Source organism: Anguilla rostrata, chromosome 8 (genome assembly GCF_018555375.3).
Source record: "Anguilla rostrata isolate EN2019 chromosome 8, ASM1855537v3, whole genome shotgun sequence".
NCBI lineage: Eukaryota > Metazoa > Chordata > Actinopteri > Anguilliformes > Anguillidae > Anguilla > Anguilla rostrata.
This window is the reverse complement of record NC_057940.1, coordinates 53,989,312-54,011,622: the sequence shown is the minus strand read 5'-3', so window position 1 is coordinate 54,011,622 and position 22,311 is coordinate 53,989,312. Positions and strand designations below refer to the sequence as shown.

General features: G+C 47.8%; 1 protein-coding gene across 2 annotated transcripts; it reads left to right on the top strand.

Moving 5' to 3' along the window:
• Positions 1-1,681: 1,681 nt before the first annotated feature.
• Positions 1,682-21,861, top strand: brd2a (bromodomain containing 2a). 2 transcript variants are annotated; one of them, XM_064348899.1, is made up of 12 exons: positions 1,683-4,498; positions 11,469-11,787; positions 12,263-12,400; positions 13,617-13,773; positions 14,230-14,414; positions 14,850-15,320; positions 15,719-15,847; positions 16,383-16,610; positions 17,957-18,225; positions 18,583-18,929; positions 19,715-19,846; positions 20,206-21,861. In XM_064348899.1, the coding sequence occupies exons 1-12, from the start codon at positions 4,467-4,469 to the stop codon at positions 20,334-20,336; spliced, it is 2,538 nt and encodes an 845-aa protein (XP_064204969.1). In that variant the 5' UTR covers positions 1,683-4,466; the 3' UTR covers positions 20,337-21,861. The 2 variants fall into 2 exon arrangements, with proteins under 2 accessions (XP_064204968.1, XP_064204969.1); XM_064348898.1 differs by lacking the exons at positions 19,715-19,846; positions 20,206-21,861 and having other exon boundaries at positions 1,682-4,498; positions 16,383-16,622; positions 18,583-19,054.
• The last annotated feature ends 450 nt before the right edge of the window (positions 21,862-22,311 follow it).

Here is a 22,311-nt window from a genome sequence, read left to right as displayed (position 1 = left end):
TGTCATTTTAAAAAAAATCATTTCTTCAAGTCAGAGACCCCCCCCCCCCCCATCAATAGGAGTTTCCTATTAAGAAATACATAAATTAAGATGATAATTTTACTTTAATGTTGTACTCACTTGAAGGTATCCAAAATAGGAAGCCTGCACATAATAAAAAAAAGGAATACCAAATAAACAGTGGGAGGCATCCGTTTCTCTTCAAATATTAATTGTGTCTGCCTGGAAGCAGAACTTCCTTGAAAAACCATAGATTCCACTAACTCAGCAAGACGAGAACAGCCTCTATTAGTCATAGATACAGCATGTACGTTGAGCGACGAATACGGAACTCTGAAGACCAGAGCTTGCATGCACTGTGTAGAAGCCTCAAGACAGACAATTAATGTGTTAAAATATCTTTCAGAAAGAGCTCAAATGATAAATAAATAGCAAACTATAATTTATGCATGTCAAGATGTTGATAATATACAATATGACAACCATGTTATTCTCACATGCATGCATAGTTTTAAGCTTGAATGGCAGAACATACATTTGTCATATTTGCCTCAGTGTGTATATGTATATATATATATATATATATATATATATAAATCTAAATTTCACAGAGGACAGAAGTTGCAACTGAAAATATCAGTGTGCAACAACTCAATGCCAAAGCGTGTTTACTACCACCACGGCACACTAGAATTTTTCCCTAGCTAGTTTCAGTTGTCAAGGAGCTGTTACCAAGGATGCCCAGATTCTGCGCAAACAGGTTGTCGAGGCGAAAGCTTCCCTGGCAACCCACTTTCGCCATCCAAAGCATTGGGACATGTCCAGACCCACTGTGAATCATTAAGGCATGATTCTACCCAGACTGTGAGACTTCAGGAAGGGTAAAAACAGGATCTATATGAGCCAACCAGGGTTAGGACTAACCGTCTGTCAGTCGTAGCCCTAACTGCACTTTCAACATTAAATAATAACTCCAGTAAGACAATCCATTGACTGTAACAAATTAAGAATATAAAAAACACCATATAATGCCATTTAGTTTTGATATACGTAAATTGTTTTTAATAAAATATAAATATTAACATGTAATCATGTATTAACATATATTATACCATATGTTGCCCAATCGCATGTAGGTTAATAATAACATATGCAACAATTTTTAAAACAGGCTAGAAGAAAAGTGACAATAACATATATTAAGAGAAGTAGGCCTATATTTTGTTTATTTCATTTTTTTAAACTATACATCTAACAAAATACTGTGTTCGATGTATTTGGTAATCAAGCGAAAATAAAATAACACTACAAAAGACACCATTGTACACATCAACAGAAAAGAATCCATGAATACGGCGTTTCACGTTTAACTGTTTTGCATATTAGTCTGCACACTGCCCTGTGAGAAACGACTTCTTTAAAGGCGGCTTAATTTATAAAATAAAAGAAGATGGTTACATAAAAGACAATACAATCAAGTTAAACCCGTAGTGCAAGTTCGTCACGAAAAAGATATTTAAACAGCACAATACGCAGAAAGTAACCAGAAGTTATTGGCCAACGTTGGTTTTATTAAAGGAATGATTGGCGAATTAAAATTCTAATCTATGAGAATTTGTCAGATGCATTAAAAGCCGTACGAAAAGACATACACACGTGCACAGGTAGCCTACATCAAACCGACTAGAAACCGAATGGGGAATTGGGGATGGGTAGCATGTGTTCCCGTTTCTAATGACCGCGCATGCGCAGACCGGTTCGTCGTCGTGATAGAAGCCATGCTGGCAGGAAGACTCGTTGCCCGAGGAGGAGATTCCATAAGGACTAGATTGTATTGCTTGCATTTTTGAGAAGACACTAGTCGCTGGAAAAATACAAGGGAATGATATTTCTGTAGGAGAAACGTCGAAGAATTGCTACATTTTGACGTCGGAAATACCACAAATCGATTTTTTGTAACCCCAGCAGAAAAAAATATCAGTCGCGTCACGTGGCGGTATAGCGCCCAATCCGTGCCTTGCTGACGTCTCTGGAAAAAATGTCCTTTGTTCTGAGTTTGTCCTGATTATCGATTTAAAAAACACGGTAGACGCTTACAAAAGTAATACGTGGTTATAAACAATCGTTTTTATTGTTTTTATAGGCGATGTTCGTTCTGGATATGACAAAGATTACTTTTGAGAAGACGTTTGGAATTTTGGCGCCGGTTTTCCTGTGCGGTGGCACAAAACTAAAACCGGTCATGTGACTCCCCCTCCCTCCCCCACTCCGACCATGAATGGAGGAAGAAAGAAGACGGACATGTTTGAGGGAAATTAGTTGTTGGGGGGGAAAAAAAAGAAACGTGGCTTGCGTGGAAAAGAAGAAGGAAGAAAAACCCGAGTTGTAATGGATTTCGTTAAGGACATTTTAAATCAACTGGAATTAATCTTGCTGAGATGCGCAGTTTTATTTTTTACAATTTTAAATCTAGGGACATACATGGTTAATCGAGTGTTTTAAAATAAGTTTATATTTAAAAAAGTATTTTGTCTATCGTACATTGCTATTTGGTTTTTGCCTTTAATGGCTTAAACAGAGCGCAGAATTGGATGACATTGCTATCACTGTGTAACCTTGTCTGTGGGGGGATGGGTGATGTAACGTCGTGGGTTACTGTAGCTTGTGATTGTTTCACTGACTGGTTAATCAGAATAGCTTTAATTTAAAACTCATAACTTTAAAGTATTTCCTTTTAAGTTGCGACTTGGCTAGTTTGACGTTTTGAGGCAGTTTTAGTACGTTTCTTATAGTTATAAATTCTGAAACATTACCATGTAGGCTATTGTAGGTATTTTTTAAACGTTATTTGTTCTATTTGTGAGAATTAAAAAAAAAAAAAGTTTTAACTGAATAATTCCGTTTCCTAGGTCGTATAAAAACCTGAATTTTCGCTTTCTTTGCCCAGTACTGCGGGTTGCTGTAGTCTCTGGGTAATGCGGCCTGTTTGGTTGAAACACGCACATTAAATTCTGTAGCCTAATGTCGATGTTCGTAATGTGTTAGTGCTGTAGTTGTATAAGTCTGTATGGAAAATCGGTGCTTCTTCCGGAATATTGTATTTTAACGAGACTTGATTTGTGTAGCTGGCCAATATTGAAGCAAGTCTGAAAACTGCTGTGTCATTCTAATGGTGGTCAGGCTTTTGTTAGGCGGTGCTGTTCCGGGCCCTGGTCGGAATTTTGTGTAAGCTTAAGTTATTCGTTTTTGTAAATAGAAAAATATTTAAGTCCTGGCATTTAATTTGAGCCATGTAATATCATTAGCCTGACTTATTTTATTAGTAGCTACATAGAAAACAGGGAATCCAAATTACCTAACAAGTCCATTATGCAGCTGCGGCCTTGCGCCATTAAGGCTGTATCGGGCGTTTGGGGAGGGTTAATTTGTTTCAGAGCAAGTTTTATCGTAAAGGTGTGCAAATTTAAACAACGTTTTTTATGGCGGTTTATAGTGTTGGCCAGTATTCATATTTTAGATTTTATTAGAACACAATCCCGGGTAGAAGTCAGATGACAAATAGAACAGTTGGGTGGTTTTAAATTCCGGACATTATAGCTGATCAGATATTTTGCAACCTAGTGTGGCGCAGTCCTACTTCTCTGCACTGTTGCGTGTTTCTAGGTTACTAGGAATGAGTCTCTTTTTAAATAACTAACTGGTGAAAATACTCTCGGCAGGCGAGCTCTTGTGAAGTTAGGACGTTATCGAACATTTAGCCATTTTGTGTTTGTAATTTGCTTCTGAAACTAGTGACGTGTGATGGCGTATGGCGAAATAAGACCGCTTTGCTAATGAGTCGTTTAAAATGGCGAAGGGCGAAAGAAATTGCAGAGATCCAAGACGAAACTACAGGGACCCCGGAATGCAGAAGACTGCCGTCTAGCGCGCGTGAGGTATTCGACCAGCCAATGACGTTCCTCCAACCCACACTCACTGCCCGCGCCTGAGAGCTAGTGGCCAATCGGATTGGCCTCTCTCACCACATTGACGTAATGTAGTAGGGGAAGAGAGTAAGTGGGCGTGCACAAATTTTTTTTTGACGGGGTTGTTAGACGACCAGTCACAGTCGGGCAAAGGTGGGTTTATTTCTCGTAAGCCAATAAAAATGCGGGTTTTACTTGACGGACAGTCGTGGTGTGCCAATTGGTTAGAAAGAAAGGTTTGTTGGGTGGGGTTCAGTGAAGTGTGGCGAAACCTTTTTGATGGATGATATGCGTGGCCTATTGAAAGTCTGGGGGCGTGGAAATTTGTATGGTATTTTGTCCAATGACTGTAGTGTTAGGTTTATAAAATACCGGGCGGAGGCAGTGCGTCGCCATTTCGCTGAAACGGTGTACTAGAGGACGAGGGCGGAATTGGAGGAAAGGGAAGCTGAGACCGAAACCGGAGAGATCGCTCTTTAAACAGAATCCGGATCCATCCTGATGGAAACGGCCCTAAACCCGCCCATTGACAGGTACCAATCGGAACCATTGGTATTTTCCTTACTATCCAAACCTATATTGTTGACAGCGGAATCAAATTTCCCCTGGAATATATTACTAGTTTCCGATGCGTTCTAAGCAGTTTTCTAAACCAGTGGAATAAGCACATCTCAACGATACGAATCTTGTTTTGGAAATTTCAAGGGATAATCGATTTATTAACGAGCATGTCATTGAGTTTTTCGCTGTGGACGAGTTTAGCTTGCAGGCTCGCTGGAAAACTGAATGTTTTGAATCACCTGCATACTCGCTTGCCAGTGTCCTTACTGCACTGACGCCATTTTCCTGCAGACGGTTCACAAATTCATGGGATCTCGATTTAAGCTACTAGTTGCTGCAAGTTGGTATATTTGGGACATGTTTTCTGGTGTAATACCCATGCCTTTTATTAGATATACAACCAGAGTAGCTCGCTAGCGGGTCCTAGCGGGTCGGCTACCGCTGCTTTTGCTAGCTTGTTGTTGTAAAGACCGGCTTGCTAGCTTGGCTAGCAAACGATGGCACTGGTTACATATTTGGATAACCTACGAATGTAATTCTGCAATTCAGTCTTGGTGAATGATGTTTTAATCATATTTGATTAAATGGATCATTTAATTTAGATGGCCAGATAAGATTTCGCAAGTGAAGATTAGTTTGCTTGCTAATAAGTTGACTGCTAGTCATACGACCCGGTGTCGGCTAAATACTTCCGTTGTTTTCCGATAGATATAGTAATATTTTGTAACTAGCCAGTTAGCATGGAAGTGTATCGAAGCTTGTCTGTGGACTTTGGTGTGTACATATAATACGGCAAGGGTGATGCTTGTTTCTCCGGAATGTGTTTTTCAATATTTTAAACGGTTAGCTAGCGAGCTGCCGTTGGCCGCACGCAGCCTCTCACGGCTGTGGTGTCCAGTGACACCAGTGGAATTGCTTTTGGTTTCACGCTCTGCGTGGGATTGGGGTAGGGTGTGACAGCAGTGGGGTGGGGGTGGTGGTGCAGATTTTGCAGCGTAGTCTTGAGTCGCAGGGCTTGATTGAGCGTAACACTACTGTTTCAAGGGGTTTTCGGTGCCGTACAGTGACCGTGGTGATGTAGCCCCGGTCCTGTAAGGCTGCTACACGTGGGGTGGGCTGGGCGCCGAGTCTCGGGCTTTGCCCCAGTGTCATGTTTACAAACATGGCCCAATTTTGTGATTCAGCTAAATATTTCTAATGCCGCAACACGGTCGACCAACTTAGTAGTTGTTTTTTTTGGTGTATTAGCTGTATTTATTTTTAAATTTAATTGCTTTCACGTGATGTCGAAATGCTGTAGTATAATTTGGGCTACCGCGTTCGTTTGCTGTACTTCCGTCCTTCCGTTTCTTAGTGAATGATCAAAGTTCCTAACTGACTGTAATTTAGTGTTTTTGTCTGTCTTAATAGTGAAGTCTTGAGTGGTATATGTAAATGTTATAGTATGTTTGAATGCAGGGCTGTGGAGTGGTCCCATTTTAGAGGCATTTGCTCCTGAAAATGGATGTGCTAACTGGAGTAATAATGAATAAAATAATAAAATCGCCCCCGCTAATGGGGATGGTTTTTTAAATTTTTTTTTTTTAATGTGCTCCTTTGGTAAAAATGTTAGCACAGAGCCCTGCCGTGTTAACCATCCCTTGTAGTATCCAAGATGCTTTTAGTGTTCGGTTTGAATTTCTTGTCTGACCACCACGTATTTCGTTTAGATTGCGAGCTGGGGCACAGCATTGGGTCCTGGGTTTGTGGGGGCACGTGTTGGGATTGGGTTGATGGGGCTTGCCAGTTGAAAAGCACAGGTTCCTGCACTCCGATGATAATTAATGGAATTCGGCGACAATCGCAGTACAGGTTGGTCAAGCATAGATCCCCCCCCCCCCTTTGCCTTTTAAAAATGTTTTCCCTCAGAACTTGTTACTTAATATTTAACACCCCTGACTGCTTTTATTGGGCGTGGAGCCACAGTTACAGTATTTCCAAAAATAATCAGTTACAATCATTTATTTGAAAATGCTTGGTGACCAACGGTCCAGTTGAGAGGCTTTCTAATTAAGATTAATGTTGTATATTGTATCAATGTATATAAATTACAGATTTATTTGTTATTGATGCTTTCTTTCCTTGTCCCTATTAGTGGGACCCTGTATATATATATTTCTATGTTGGAACCCTGTTCTGCCCCTAATTTGAATTAATGTAAATTATTTTCTTCACACAACACAATTTGCCTACACTCTGTCAACTGAGCTCATAACGTGTGTTTGTGCTTCCTGTAGATGTGGTACACTGAGGTCAGCGACACAGTGCACACATTTGTGGGTTTTTTTTTATTTTCTTTTTTACAAGTGACTTTTTTTCCCTCATCAAAATAAAGGCTTATTAACCTGATATTGTTTGTATGTGTTTGTCAACTTGTATGATAAGCAGCATTGATGTCTCTAACCTAATTTGGTAAGTTTCACTGTAGTTCCCAACTGCTTCCCCCCCCCCCCCCAATATTGGAACAGCGGGGACTAATGTTGCGCACATACCCAAAATTCCAACGTAGTCTCAACAGTTTCGATCCGTGGTAAATGGGGAGAGTAAAAATCGGCTTTGTCAGAGAGGGCTGTTTCCTTGGTTACCAGGAACAGCATGCCTGATTTGACCTAGTTGGAATTTTGGGTGAGAATCCCCACGTCAGCGGAACGGGAGATGTGGATTATCGAAGGAATCGAGTTTTATACGATGCCCATGTGCCTTAAGTGACGTGGCATGCTTCAGAATGATATGGCAGTTTACTTCAGCCCTAAGTCATCGTGAGAAGCGCTGAAACTTCAGAAGACCTGTTTGCCAGTGAGATGGCCTGGTGTGCAAGTGCCCAAGACCACTGCTAAAGTTTGCTAGACGTTGCCCGTAGACGATATTCTCGTATTTCTGAACTACACCTCATCTCATGCATGCCTTTGGTTGGACGGCTTTGGCTCAGTGTTCCCAAGCACCAGCAGGTAAGAGGTTGCAGGTTTAACAGGGTTCACGTTGAAGTTAATGTTGACATTCTCTAAGGTTATATTTCAAGGGTTCGAATACCCAGACAGTTTGGCGTTAACCTAGATTTGGAACTTTTTTTAATTTTATTTATTTTTTTTTTTTAAAGTGTCTCAAAGTCAGTTTGCCCAAGAGGGTGGATAAGATTGACCTGTAGGAGGAGGGTGACCCTGTAATTAGTGATGTATTATTTTTTGGGGGGCTTTTAAAAATGTACACACCGCACATGAAAGGAATAAAAAATAAATTTAAAAAAACCAGTGAGGTTGTCAGAAAGCTTTGGGGCTATCATGCTTATATGGGGTGGGGGGGGGGGGGGGTTCTCCTGGGGAAAAAAAAAATTATAAATTGATGAGGGCGTGGGTTTGTATGAATCCGAATTTCAGATCAACGCAGTTCAGGTGTTTTAGGAGTCCGCATCCTTGGTATTTCTTTAAAATGCCAGAAGCTTGTTTGGGGCTGGTGGATGGGGGGGCAGTGTTTCCCGCTACGATGGAAACCTGCTCAGGTTACGTTTTTCCTTTTTTAAGTTGACGTGTGGTAATTTGGGCCCCCTTCTCAAGTCTAGCCTGCGACCCCAACACCCCCCCGCCCCCCCCGGCTGCTGCTCCACCACTGGTCTCTTCTGATGTGTCAGCGCACCTAATTTCCATTTCCTCTTCTGTTACCGCCGGTTACCATTCCAGCCCCCCTGCCCACCCCAACCCCTCATTCCACCCAATACAAATTCTCAGTACTCTTGTTTTGTTTTGCCTGGGTTGGGTTGTGGGCTACGTCATGGTAAAACTGACCTCCGGTTACCAAGCCCAGCTACCAAACCCGGTGTCTGGGGGCGTGGGGCTGGGACTGTGCACCGGGGGGGGTTTGTGAAGGCGGTGAATCGGGCGAAAAGGGCACCATGTGCTGGCACTTTCTGCTAAACGCCCTTGCCAGTTTTGGCGATTACCTTCCTTTGATTGGCACGCCCGTTTCACAGCGTTACCCTACGGTAACCTTTGTCTCCGGGGCTGGAAATGTCGGCGGTGGAGTCTCCCCTCTTGTTAAGCCGCCTGAAAACAAATCTCACGTTGTCCTGTTTCCTGTAAGTGTGGTAATCCCCCGACCGCCCCCCCCCATCCCCCTTGCCAGCAGTCAGCCCTTCCTTTTCCCTCTCCACTCCTTCGTTCCTCCCTCTCTCTCTCCCCCCCCCGTTCCTCCCTCTCTCCCTTAGCGTTCCTGCCTTTCCTGTGATGTAAAGAGTGCAAGCCCTGGAACCCTCTTGCATCACTGAGGGGAGTGACTGGGCATAAATACTTCCTCCCTGCGGGGGTCCTCACCAGCGATGCCACGGCAACGCCGAGCCCTGTCCTTCCCTTAAGGCCCGTCTTAATTAATTGCATTTTTATTTTTTACTGGAATGGAAAAAAAGCCCCCTTTTTTGTTTTAGTTTTGAGGGTACAGATATGCACGGCCACAGAACGCGCTTTGCTGGATGTGCTCACCGTTAAGCGTTTGGGCCATTTTCTTGTGTATATACAGTGCAGTGTGAGGATGATGAGCGATATGAGACCTGAGTTTTGTGTAGGTGCATTTGACGGACAACTTGCAAAACTGCCATATTTCTCTGACCTTTCAACCCTGACCTGTTCTCCTACTTTCTGTTCCCGCCTGTGTTGTCGTTTCCTTTTTTTTAGTGACTGGGAGAGTGGGGCTTCCTTAACTTAAAAAGGGGTGGAGCTATAGAATGTTAAGTCTCATGCTTTTCTGAGTCTGTCACGGTGGTTTTACTATGGGGGAGCACAGACACTTTGATTGGCCGAAGCAAATTGGTAATTGACAGCATCATTTATTATCGAACCCCGCCCCCCCTCCAAATATTGTATCGCCTTGTTTTGGCAGAACGTATTTTTGGGCGACATAGCTCAGGAGGTAAGAGCGGTTGTCGGGCAGTCGGGGTCGGGTTGCCGGTTCAAACCCCCGCCCTGGGCGTGTCGAAGTGTCCCTGAGCAAGACACCTAACCCCTAACTGCTCTGGTGAATGAGAGGCATCAATTGTAAAGCGCTTTGGATAAAAGCACTATATAAATACAGTATGTTTTACCAGTCCATTTTTGGGCCTCTCTTGGCACTGCAGCGCCCTGCGCAAGTAATGTCAGAGAACGGCGTATTACTCTTCCCCCGAGGTGCCGACTGCCGCTTCGACCAGCGTTCAGCCTGGCGGCCTGTGAGCGCCCCACCCCAACCCACCTGGCGAAGTCGACCGCCATTTTATGTACCGCCCTGTGGGGCTGCCGGTCGCCAACCTGTACCCGTGAGCCCAGGCCTTGACCCCAAACGGAACGCGCTCCCTAAAAACGGCGGGGTGGCCGTGCTGGAGGAAGGCTCCCGAGCGGCCCTTCTGATTGGCCCAGAGAGCCGCCGGGCCGGCCAATGACCTTGCATTTGCATAGGTTTGCAGTGTTGGTGTGTTTTGGGTTGTGTCTACGTTAGGAGACGAGTTTGTGAAGCGCCAGGGAGCGCGCACGTGCAAGCCGCTCGCCGGCGGCCGGCGTCCGCCATCCCATTGTGGCGCTGGCCCCCGCCCGAGGGCCTGTTGTCAGCAACGGTTGCCATGGTTATGCCAATCCGGCAGCCAATAGGGAGTGCCCCCTTCGCTGGGTTGCTACGGGGATGGAAAGGAACCTGGCAATAATAATAAAAAAAATATAAGTGCCAGGGTTTTTCTTTCCGTTTTTACTTTCCCCCCTTTCCCTCTCCGGGGATGCTCTGTGATCGGCTCGTTGGGGCTGGACTCAGAGCCGCGGAGAAGCGCTCTTGCCGCCAGAGTTCTTACATCCACAGGTGTTCAGACCTTCGCTCTCGTGGCGCTTTTTACGGCCGTGTTCCGTTAGACACCCCTGGCCTAACCAGCACTGACACCCGAGACTCTACTCAAGGTCTCGATTGGAAGACTGCGATTCGTTAATTGAGTCAGGTGTCCTAGTGCTGCGCTAAAACAATCCTGTTCCCACACCAGCCCCTTTCAGGCTAGACTGAGCATGTTAGGTGTAGCTGTTTATTTTCAACAGCGCGCTTCAAATGTGATACAGATCTATTATGGATCGGTCTGTGTTTCTATGGTTCTGCACATTCAAGTGTGCACACACAGATTTTCTTTTACGTAAACTGTCACAAAAATCTGGTTCTCTCCTGACGTGTGGGCTATCTTGAATCTCGCCTTGAAACGTGATCTTAAATGCTGCCAATTACCGTGAAGTTTTGAACCTGATCACCGATCGAACGCAAATGTTTTTTCTTTTCTTTTTTTTCCTTCTTTTTTCCGTTGCCTTCCGTTGCTGTGGGAACCATCTCCACCGGCCCGCATTGCCGATAAGGCGGCCTCGGCAGACTTTGCCCGCGGTGCCGTTTATCGCGTGGAGGATAGGTCATTGTTTCGCCGTCGCGTTTTGTCATTCAGAGTCAACACACACCGAGGTGCTCGGTAATAATGGTGCAAAATGTAGCCCACAGCTGCCCAGAGCTCCAGGCTAAGCTGGTCTTATTGCTGCTTTAAAAATGTTTTTTTTTAATTTTTTTTACAATTTCTCTGTAAATCCTGAATCCCGCGGATGCCGTGCGTTGAGTTTTTATGTCTTTATGAGGCTTGTGGTGTTGGCCCTGACTACAAAGGCCCAGGGCTTGTTTGCGAAACTCGCCGTGTCGTAACGAGGCGGCCCGCGCGGTCCGATTTCAGCAGGAGTGCAGGTGCGCCGCCTGCATCCACGTGTCCGATGGCGCACCCTCCCGAGAGGACTACATTACCCATAACCTCCGTTGGTCTCGGGCAGGCGCCTGCTGTGTCTGTGTTGTACTGATTTTGTCCTGTGTGGGGGGTGGATAATGTGGTGTCTAATGAGTGTTTTGAACCCCCCCTCTCCCCTCTCCCCCCCCTTGCAGGCTGGTGTCGGCCGGCGGTGGCTCCTTGGGCGGGGACGTCGGGGCGCAGATGGCAGGGGGCGGCATGGAGCCCGTCATTTCGGGGCCCGGCAAGCGGATCCGCAAGCCGTCGCTGCTCTACGAGGGGTTCGAGGGCCCCGCGCTGCCGCACTCGCACCAGCCCGGGCCCCCGCAGCCCCCCGTGCGCGACCCCACCCGCCAGGGCCGGGCCACCAATCAGCTGCAGTTCCTCCAGAAGGCCCTGATGAAGTCGCTGTGGCGACACCACTTCGCCTGGCCCTTCCAGGAGCCCGTGGACGCCGGCAAGCTCAATTTGCCCGTGAGTTGAACCCCGAAGGCTCAAGGTTTTTAAAAAAAAAAATTTATTTTATCCTTCTTCAGAAAAAACCAGAGGCCTTGGTGGAATTAAAAAAGACTTTAAAAGCGTCACATTTTAATAGAGTAGTTGTCAAGAGACAGTGACGAAGGTCTTCTGACCGATACGAACTTGTTTGTTTTGTCTCCATGGTTACGATATTGCCCTGTTTGTTGGTGACATCACTCGGCTGGCTTCCTTCCTGCCTGAAAGCTGATGTCACCAATTGAAACGCAGAGATGTGGCCTGATGTGTACTGGTCACAGACTGAACACATATACACACACACAGTTACACAATCAATAATTAAATTCATTATGGCTTATCTGTTTGTATATATGTATGTATGTGTGCATATATGTAAATGAAATGATAAATGTAGGTATATATGTAGATATATGATGCATATGTAATGGAAAATATCCCCCCCCCCCGGCAGGACTATCACAAGATAATCAAACAGCCGATGGACATGGGCACCATAAAGAAGAGGCTGGAGAATAACTACTACCTCAGTGCTGGAGAGTGCATACAGGACTTTAACACCATGTTTACCAACTGCTACATCTACAACAAGGTATACACACACACACAGCATGTTTACCAACTGCTACATCTACAACAAGGTATACACACACACACAGCATGTTTACCAACTGCTACATCTACAACAAGGTATACACACACACACAGCATGTTTACCAACTGCTACATCTACAACAAGGTATACACACACACACAGCATGTTTACCAACTGCTACATCTACAACAAGGTATATACACACACACACCATGTTTACCAACTGCTACATCTACAACAAGGTATACACACACACACACACACACACACACCGTGTTTACCAACTGCTACATCTACAACAAGGTATACACACACACACACACACACCATGTTTACCAACTGCTACATATACAACAAGGTATATACACACACACACACACACCATGTTTACCAACTGCAACATCTACAATAAGGTGAATATACACACACACATACCATGCTTACCAACTGCTGCATCTACAACAAGGTATACACACACACCATGTTTACCAACTGCTACATCTACTACAAGGTGTGTGTATACACACACACACACACACACACACACACTCTCATCGTGCTCACCAGCTGCTGCCTTTAGAATATGCATACACCATGCACACCAGCTGCTATGTCTACAACCAGGTACAGACATTGTCTCTCACAGACCGTGTTCACCAGCCGCTACATCTAGAAGGTATACATGCATACACGCTTGTTTCTGCTAACAAATGTTTTTTTTCATGGCTTTTTTATTTTAGTTACAGATTTCGTTCATGATAGTAACTTTGGTGACGTACACACACACACATGCACACGCGCTTGTGGTTGCCCCAGTCATTCAACAGAAAAGGACTTTATCGTACAACCAACAAAACAGTTGAAAGGGAAAACCTACGCACGGTGTTTTGATAAACGTAATTTTTTCATTTTTTTTTTCTCTGCTGTGAGCTGCTGGGTTTTTTTTAACGAGTGGATGAGTTTGTGTTTGAGTTGCAGTTTTTCCTGCTCCTTGATAGTGTGCACGGACAGGAGATTACATTCGCTGGTGCCGTGGCAACCACATCCTAAATTGCCGCTCTCGTTCGCTGGTGCGACATGCCTCTAGGGGGCGCTATGACTGTAACCCTGACTCAGAGGTTCCGCGTGCTGCCCGTTCCGGTCGCTAGCCGCGGTAGCGCCAGGGTCCGCGTGTGCTAACGTGCGCGTGCTAACGTGTCCCGCGGTCCCGCAGCCCACAGACGACATCGTTCTGATGGCCCAGTCCCTGGAGAAGGCCTTCCTGCAGAAGGTTTCCCAGATGCCCCAGGAGGAGATCGAGCTGCCCCCGCCGGCGCTGCGGCCCAAGCTGGGGAAAGCGGGCAAGCTGGGCAAGGGCAGGAGGATGATTGGTAAGTTCTGGAGGATGTCGGTGTGCGTGTATGGGAGACACTATGTAGCAGGGATAATAAAGCTAGGATCAGATGGATGTGATGTCACTTTGCTCACAAACAAAAGGGGTACAGAGGAACTCCACCAATCAGGGAGTGGAGTTTCTCCCCCCCCCCCCCAACAGGATGTTGGTATACTTTTTTTTTCTCTAACAGGATGACAGTGTAGTTTTCCTCTTAAAAGGATTGTAGCGTAGTTCTTCTGAAATGGTGTTAATGTAGTTTTTCCTCTATGTAACAGGATGCTAATGTTGTTTTTTCCTTTATGTAACAGGATGTTAATATAGTTCTTACAGCAACAGGATGTTAGTGTAGTTCATCTATGAAAGGGTGTTGATGTAGTTTCCCTCTCTGTAGCAGGATGTGAGGCTGTGTGTAGGTAACCCCGCTTGCTCTCTCTCTCTCTATTGGCTACAGGTGGTATTACGACTGCTCACCAGGTCCCGGCTGTCTCCCAGTCTATGTACACTCCCCTGACCCCCGACACCCCCAACTCCCAGTTCTCCACCCCCCCGCAGACCCTGCTGGCAAAAACGTTGCCCCCCACCTCCCACAGCACCCCCACCCTGCTGGGGCTGCCCCCTACACAGCCAACCGCCAAGGTGAGCAACCACACATACCCACTGTACCCCCAAAAAACATCTGTAATGTAACAGATGCTGTATCTATGCCAGTCACAGCACAAACACCATTGGTGTATGTAACAGTCGCATAACAGCAGTCCCCTTACAAATATAATCTGTGTCGTAACTGTCATACTACAAACACAATCTAAGCATCTGTCAATATCATGCGCCAAACATAATCCGAATGTCGTACTAGGAACACGGTCTTTGTATCTGTACTAATTTCTTTTTGTCTGCATACTAGTCATCTGCTGGCTGGGTTTAATTTGATGTATAATTTCCATACAACTCTGTCTTTCCCCAACTTCCCTCCTACAACCTTCTTTCCCTCCCCTCCCTCCTCCCTCTCTCCCTGCCTACCTCTCCCGCCCTTCCCTCTCCTTCCTTCCCTCCATCTCCCCCCCCGTGCAGAAAAAAGGGGTGAAGCGGAAAGCGGACACCACCACCCCAGGCACGGTGGGGCTGGTCCCGGTGGGGGTGGGGGACCTGGGCCTGGGCGGGGGCCGCTCCCCGCTCCCCTCCGCGGACCCCAAGCCGCCGGGGCTGTCTCTGGGCTTCGGCGCGGGGCGGGGCGCGGGCGGGCCCGGCGGCGGGGGGGGGAAGGTGGGGGCGGCGGCGGCGGCGGCGGCCCGGCGGCGGGAGAGCGGGCGGCCCATCAAGCCGCCGCGGAAGGACCTGCCGGACTCGCTGCAGCACCAGCCGTCGCGGCGCGGCAAGCTGAGCGCCCAGCTGCGCTACTGCGCCGCCGTGCTCAAGGACCTGCTGTCCAAGAAGCACGCCGCCTACGCCTGGCCCTTCTACAAGCCCGTGGACGCCTCCTCCCTCGGCCTGCATGACTACCACGACATCATCAAGAACCCCATGGACCTCAGCACCATCAAGGTAGGGCCCTGGCCCCCTGAGGCCCCGCCCCTCAAATGTAGCCCCACCCCCAGAAGTTTTTTAATTGGTTTAAGGAAGCCTGGGATATTTATATCGCCAATTAATTTCACCAAACCCACCCCAGACATTGCGTGGTTTTATTAGAAAAGACAAGGACGAAAATTAAGTTAAAAAATGAACTTTGATGAACGAATAAACAAATACATGAATGAATGGCCTGTACTCATCATTATATATTGTAGTCCCGCCCCCAATGCTCTGGTCACGCCCCCACCCACAACCCTGCCAATCTCCACAGCATAAATATCAGCTGATCTGCAAGAGAGAGAGAGAGAAAATGGGGTTTTGCGTGTAGAGTGAATGTGATTGGCTTACTGCGGCTCTGGCCCCTCCCCCAGAGGAAGATGGACAGTCGGGAGTACAAGAACGCGCAGCAGTTTGCCGCGGACGTCAGGCTCATGTACTCCAACTGCTACAAGTACAACCCCCCCGACCACGACGTAGTGGGCATGGCACGCAAGCTGCAGGTACAGAGCGGGTGTGTGTGTGCGTGTGTGTGTGCGTGTGCGTGTGTGTGTGTGCGTGTGTGTGCGCGTTCTGTGAATATGTGTGTGCCTGTGTGCATTCTGCAGATTTCTGCAAATGACTAGTAAATTTCACAGATTAAAATGAACAGCAGTCTTGTTTTAAAACACAAAGATAATTAAGCAAGATGGTTTACAAATTAGTTTACTGTGTGTGTGTGTGTAAACCAATTTGCAGTATCTGAGTCCTTGCTGTTAATGTTTACGCTTAGTTTTACTGGTAAGGCAAAGGTGCTTGATTCCAACAGTACAGTAATTAGAATAGAAATGTTGAAATGTACGTTCTCTCCCAGAAACTAAAAGTAAACATTAAAACGAAATGGGCACGGATCTCAAAATAGAAACTGAATAATGTAACTAACAGAAATTGAAAGAAATTAAACTGATTCGGAAATTTAAATTTAAAAAAGATTTAGAAAAAAATTATGTAAAAATGACAAGACGACCCCAACACCCTCGCATCTTTGACTCTCTCCAGGATGTTTTCGAGTTCAGTTTCGCCAAGATGCCGGACGAGCCCCCAGAGGAGGAGCCGATGCCCGGCTCCCTGGGGGGCGGGCTGGACGCGATGCGCTCTTCGTCGTCCTCTTCCTCCTCCTCCTCCTCGTCGGAGAGCGAGCTGAGCAGCGAGAGCGAGAGCGAGAGCAGCCCCAGCTCAGACAGCGAGGAGGAGCGCGCACACCGCCTCGCTGAGCTGCAGGAACAGGTGTGTACACAGGTATACCATGCGCTGAGACCTCTGCACCGCTCCTCCCAGCACTAAACACTGCTGTACCACACTGCAGCTACGCTAAAACACTGCTGTACCACACTGCAGCTACGCTGAACACTGCTCTACCACACTGCAGCTACGCTGAACACTGCTCTACCACACTGCAGCTATACTAAAACACTGCTGTACCACACTGCAGCTACGCTGAACACTGCTCTACCACACTGCAGCTATACTAAAACACTGCTCTACCACACTGCAGCTATACTAAAACACTGCTGTACCACACTGCAGCTACGCTGAACACTGCTCTACCACACTGCAGCTATGCTAAAACACTGCTGTGCCACACTGCAGCTATGCTAAAACACTGCTGTACCACACTGCAGCTGTGCTAAAACACTGCTGTACCACACTGCAGCTACGCTAAACACTGCTGTGCCACACTGCAGCTACGCTGAACACTGCTCTACCACACTGCAGCTGTGCTAAAACACTGCTGTACCGCACTGCAGCTACGCTGAACACTGCTGTACCACACTGCAGCTGTGCTAAAACACTGCTGTGCCACACTGCAGCTACGCTGAACACTGCTGTACCGCACTGCAGCTATGCTAAAACACTGCTGTACCACACTGCAGCTGTGCTAAAACACTGCTGTACCGCACTGCAGCTACGCTGAACACTGCTGTACCACACTGCAGCTACGCTGAACACTGCTCTACCACACTGCAGCTATGCTAAAACACTGCTGTGCCACACTGCAGCTATGCTAAAACACTGCTGTACCACACTGCAGCTGTGCTAAAACACTGCTGTACCGCACTGCAGCTACGCTGAACACTGCTGTACCACACTGCAGCTGTGCTAAAACACTGCTGTGCCACACTGCAGCTACGCTGACCACTGCTCTACCACACTGCAGCTACGCTGAACACTGCTGTACCACACTGCAGCTGTGCTAAAACACTGCTGTGCCACACTGCAGCTACGCTAAACACTGCTGTACCACACTGCAGCTATGCTAAACACTGCTGTACCACACTGCAGCTACGCTGAACACTGCTGTACCACACTGCAGCTGTGCTAAAACACTGCTGTACCACACTGCAGCTACGCTGAACACTGCTGTACGACACTGCAGCTGTGCTAAAACACTGCAGCTACACCTACAAATTCTGCTACACCAAAACACTACTGCTATGCCAAAAACAGCCGCACCATTCTGTCCGTACGCTATGTATCCACTATACCTCTGCTGTATTACACACAAGTACCAGAGTGATTGGAAATGACCCCGCCCCTCCCTCCTTGTTCACCCCCCCCCCCCCACCCCCCAGCTGAGAGCCGTGCACGAGCAGCTGGCCGCCCTCTCTCAGGCCCCCATCATCAAACCCAAGAGGAAGAGGGAGAAGAAGGAGAAGAGGAAGAAGAAGAAGCCAGAGAAGCACCGCGGCGGGCGAGCGGCGGTCGTGGCGCCCGTGCCGGAGGAAGTGGTGGAGCGGCCGCCCAAGGTGCCCAAAATCCCCAAGACCCCCAAGGCCGGCCGAAAGGCGCCCACCCACGCCCCGGGCAAGAAGGGTCCCGGCAAGAAGAATGCCAAGAGCAAGTGAGTTCTCCTGCGTGTCTCTCTCCCCGTCTCTCTCTCTCTCTCTTCCTCCCTCCATCTCACGCTCTCTTTGCTAATGTGGGAGGCATCCAAGCCCAATTCAAAAGCTGCAAAATATGGGTTGGATGCAAAAAGAGGCAAAGCATGAATTCAAAAGCTTTATTTTTTTAAATGGCAGACTCGGAATTTTAAGTAATTTTAAGTCGTTCGAACCGACGACCTTTTCCGCCATTGTCGACGAAGTCCAGCTGCCAGTCTTACAATGTAACTGAGAAATTCTGCCTGTCGTTCACAATTGCTAAAATAAAAAAAACAACAACCTGTCACTCACCCTCCCTGACCCCGCCCTTCCCCCAGGTCCTCGAAGAAGTCTCAGTCGGCGGCGGCGGCGGCGGCGGCGACGGCGCACCTGGGCCTGGCGCCGGCCGCCTCGGCCCTCACGCCGCACTACGACTCCGAGGAGGAGGAGGAGGGCCGGCCCATGAGCTACGACGAGAAGCGGCAGCTGAGCCTGGACATCAACAAGCTGCCGGGCGAGAAGCTGGGCCGCGTGGTGCACATCATCCAGGCGCGCGAGCCCTCGCTGCGCGACTCCAACCCCGAGGAGATCGAGATCGACTTCGAGACGCTCAAGCCGTCCACGCTGCGCGAGCTGGAGCGCTACGTCATGACCTGCCTGCGCAAGAAGCCTCGCAAGCCCTACGGTGAGTGTGTGTGTGTGTGTGAGAGAGTGTGTGTGTGTGTGTGTGAGAGAGTGTGTGTGTGTGTGTGTGTGAGAGAGAGGGTGTGTGTGTGTGTGTGGTGGTGTGTGTGTGTGTGAGAGAGTGTGGGTGTGTGTGTAGAGAGTGTGAGTGTGTGTGTGTGTGAGAGTGTAGAAGAGGTGTGTGTGGTGTGTGTGTGTGTGTGTGTGTGTGTGTGTGTGTGGTGTGTGTGTGTGTGGGTGTGTGTGTGTGTGTGTGTGGGAGTGTGTGTGTGTGAGAGTGTGTGTGTGTGAGAGTGGTGTGTGAGAGAGTGTGTGGAGAGAGTGTGTGGGGAGTGGTGAGAGTGTGAGAGAGTGTGTGAGAGTGTGTGAGAGAGTGTGAGATGTGTTGTGAGAGTGTGTGGTAGGTGTGTGTGTGAGAGTGTGTTGTGTCTGAAGTGTGTGGTAGAGTGTGTGTGAGAGGTGTGTGTGTGTGTGTGTGTGTGTGTGTGTGTGCAGCGATGTGTGTGAGTGTGTGTGAGGTGTGTGTGTGCTGGAGTGGTGGTGCTGTGTGGTAGTGGATGTGGTGTGTGTGGTGGGGTGTTTGGTGGGTGCAGGTGTGAGTGTGTGTGAGTGTGTGGTGAGGTGTGAGTGAGTGTGTGCTGTGTGTGAATGAGTGGGCGTCTGTAGTGAGGTGAGGTGGTGGGTGTGGTGCTGCGGGTGTGTGTGTGTGTGTTGGAGAGGTGCAGTGGTTGTGAGGCTTTGGGAGTAGGCTGTGATAGTGGGGTCGTAGCGGATGCCTGGTGTAAGAGCTCCTCCGGGTGGCGAGTGGTAAGGGGCATGGATCGGGACTGGCGCTGGAGAAGAAGAGAGAGCTGGAGAGGAGGCTGCAGGATGTGAGCGGCCAGCTCAACTCCGCCAAGAAGCCCCAGAAAATAAAGGGTGAGGAGCACGAAAACACACTCACTGACACACACACACACACACACACACACACAGACACTCCCACACGAAAACACACTCTCTCTCACACACACACACACACACACACACACACATGCTCACACACACACACATACACACATGCTCACACACACACATACACACACACACACACACAAGAGTAATGGATCAGAAACATCAGAACGTTGTGGGGTTGTAGTTTGTGCTGTGCTAGAACGATGGGAAAACAATTGATGGACATATACTAACTCTGCCCCTCTCTCTCTCTTTCTTTCTCTCTCCCCCTCTCTCCCCCCCCCCTCTCCCCCTCTCTCTCTCTGTCTCTCCCCCTCTCTCAGCAGAGAAGCCCAGCATGGCGGAGCCTCATGCCATGGCCTCGCGGCTCAGCGCGAGCAGCTCCAGCTCCGACTCTTCCTCGTCCTCTTCATCTTCCTCTTCCTCTGACACCAGCGACTCGGACTCAGGGTGATGTCATCTGCAGAGAGGGGAGGGGAGGGGGTCCCGAGCGCTCAGGGATGACGGCTGACCCCGGAACCCACCGGAAGGACTGAACTGGGAATGGAGGGAGAGAGGGAGAGAGAGGGAGAGAGGGAGAGGGAGAGGGGGAGAGAGAGAGAGAGAGGGGGAGAGAGCGAGCGAGCTTCCCAGTGCTTCATGGATCTGACCCAGGGAGACGGATGGACAGAAAGCAAGAAGAGGGGAGAGAGGGATGAGTTCTTCAAAAATAAAAAATTAAAATGTCCCTCTTCATGGAAAAAAAGGACGACGGAACGTTCCTCTCTGCGGGCTGCTGACGGGACACTTCCTTCGTTTTTGGGAATGGATGAATGGATGGACGGATGAATGAAAAATGAATGAGGGGGGGGGGGCAGGCAGAGATGAAAGTGCCGAAGTTTCCGTGATTGGGGGGGGGGCGGGGGGCAGGCAAGTGGGATTGGGGAAAGTGAGAGATGTGCAGTCTCCAGTGGACCTTTCCTCATCCCGGCTGTGTATATACATGTACAAATATATAAATATCTATTTTTTTTCTTTTATAAAGAAGAATTTTAAGGCATCCCCAGAGAGGGAGAGATTACCTGAAGGGGGGTAGGGAGGGAGGATGGGAGGGAAGAAAGTAGTTTTTTGTGTGTGTGTAGTATTTTTCAAAGTCGAGACAGGAAGTTGCTTTGTGTGCATGCGTGTGTATGTGTGAGGGAGTGAGTGAGAGGAAGAGAGACCTCTCTCTCAAACACACACACACACACACACGTCCTCTTTTCGCCCTGCTCTCCTGTAGCGTTTGAAGTTGTGCGCTGACCCTTCCCCAATTTTTAACAAGCTTCTTTATGCATGGAAGCCAAGGGCAGATGGGACTGAGGGAGTTCACGTTGGCGGGCGCCAATGGCGGCTGTCCCGAAAGTGGCGGACAGCGACGCTGACCTCCTTCATGCATAGGAAATAGAGAGAGAGGGGGGTGGTTTGAACATAAATTAGGATTGTATGTTTTTTTTAATTTTTTTATTTTTTAGTTTTCCTGTCTCGGGGTTTAAAAATTGAGTGTGCTACAACTGTCACGCGTGCAGACGCCACCCATAAATCCAGGAGGGGGGTGCATACGGAGGAGCTTAATAAAGGTGCGAGGTTTCAAGAAGAACGACCATTTTCTTTTTTTAAATTGTTTTTTTTTTTCTGGAATCCTTGTAAATATTCCTCACGGTTGCACAACATGGCCGCATGTTTCAGTCCGACGTCCCGACGCGGCGTTTCATTTTACCCGTTTGTTTCCGTTTTTTTTTTTCCTGTTTAGTTTTTCCATGTTCTGCATTTCCACGACAAAAACACACCGTTACTTCTTGTCTCTCGTTTATTTTCTGTGAAAACTAAGCTAAATTTAAAAGGTGAAGTTAAAACTGTGTGGGCAGTGCCAGTCAGCGACCGTGTAGATGGCAGAGTCTCGCAGTAACTTTCACTGGAGTTGTACATAAATAAAAACGCACAAAAAATGATTCTTTAAACGGTTGTCCGAGTCTCATTTATTTACTTTTTTTTTTTGGGGGGGGGGGCTGGCTTCAGTTTCCACAAGACAGTTGGATTTAAATGTGAGAATACGCTAACGAAATTGATCTGTAAATGACTGAACCTCTCGTAATGCCATCACCTGTTCAAATTGAATCGGGACGTCCATAGCATTCATTTAAAATACAAATTATTTGGAGCAGCTTTTACACCATATAGAACTCAAAAACAGAAGTCGAAACAGCAGTGCTAGTGAACCAGCGTCATTGTTCTTGGTTGGGTGGTGGACCGGTTTAACTTCTAGACACAGACTACATTACAAGAAGTATCTGTTTCATTGGATGCACTAAGCGCGCACTCACCTGTCAAGTCGGCCGAAGTTGTAAGTAAAATGGGTCAGATGCGAGATTTTGGCCCTTTGCCTCACCAGTCTCTTGGATGCAGTACAA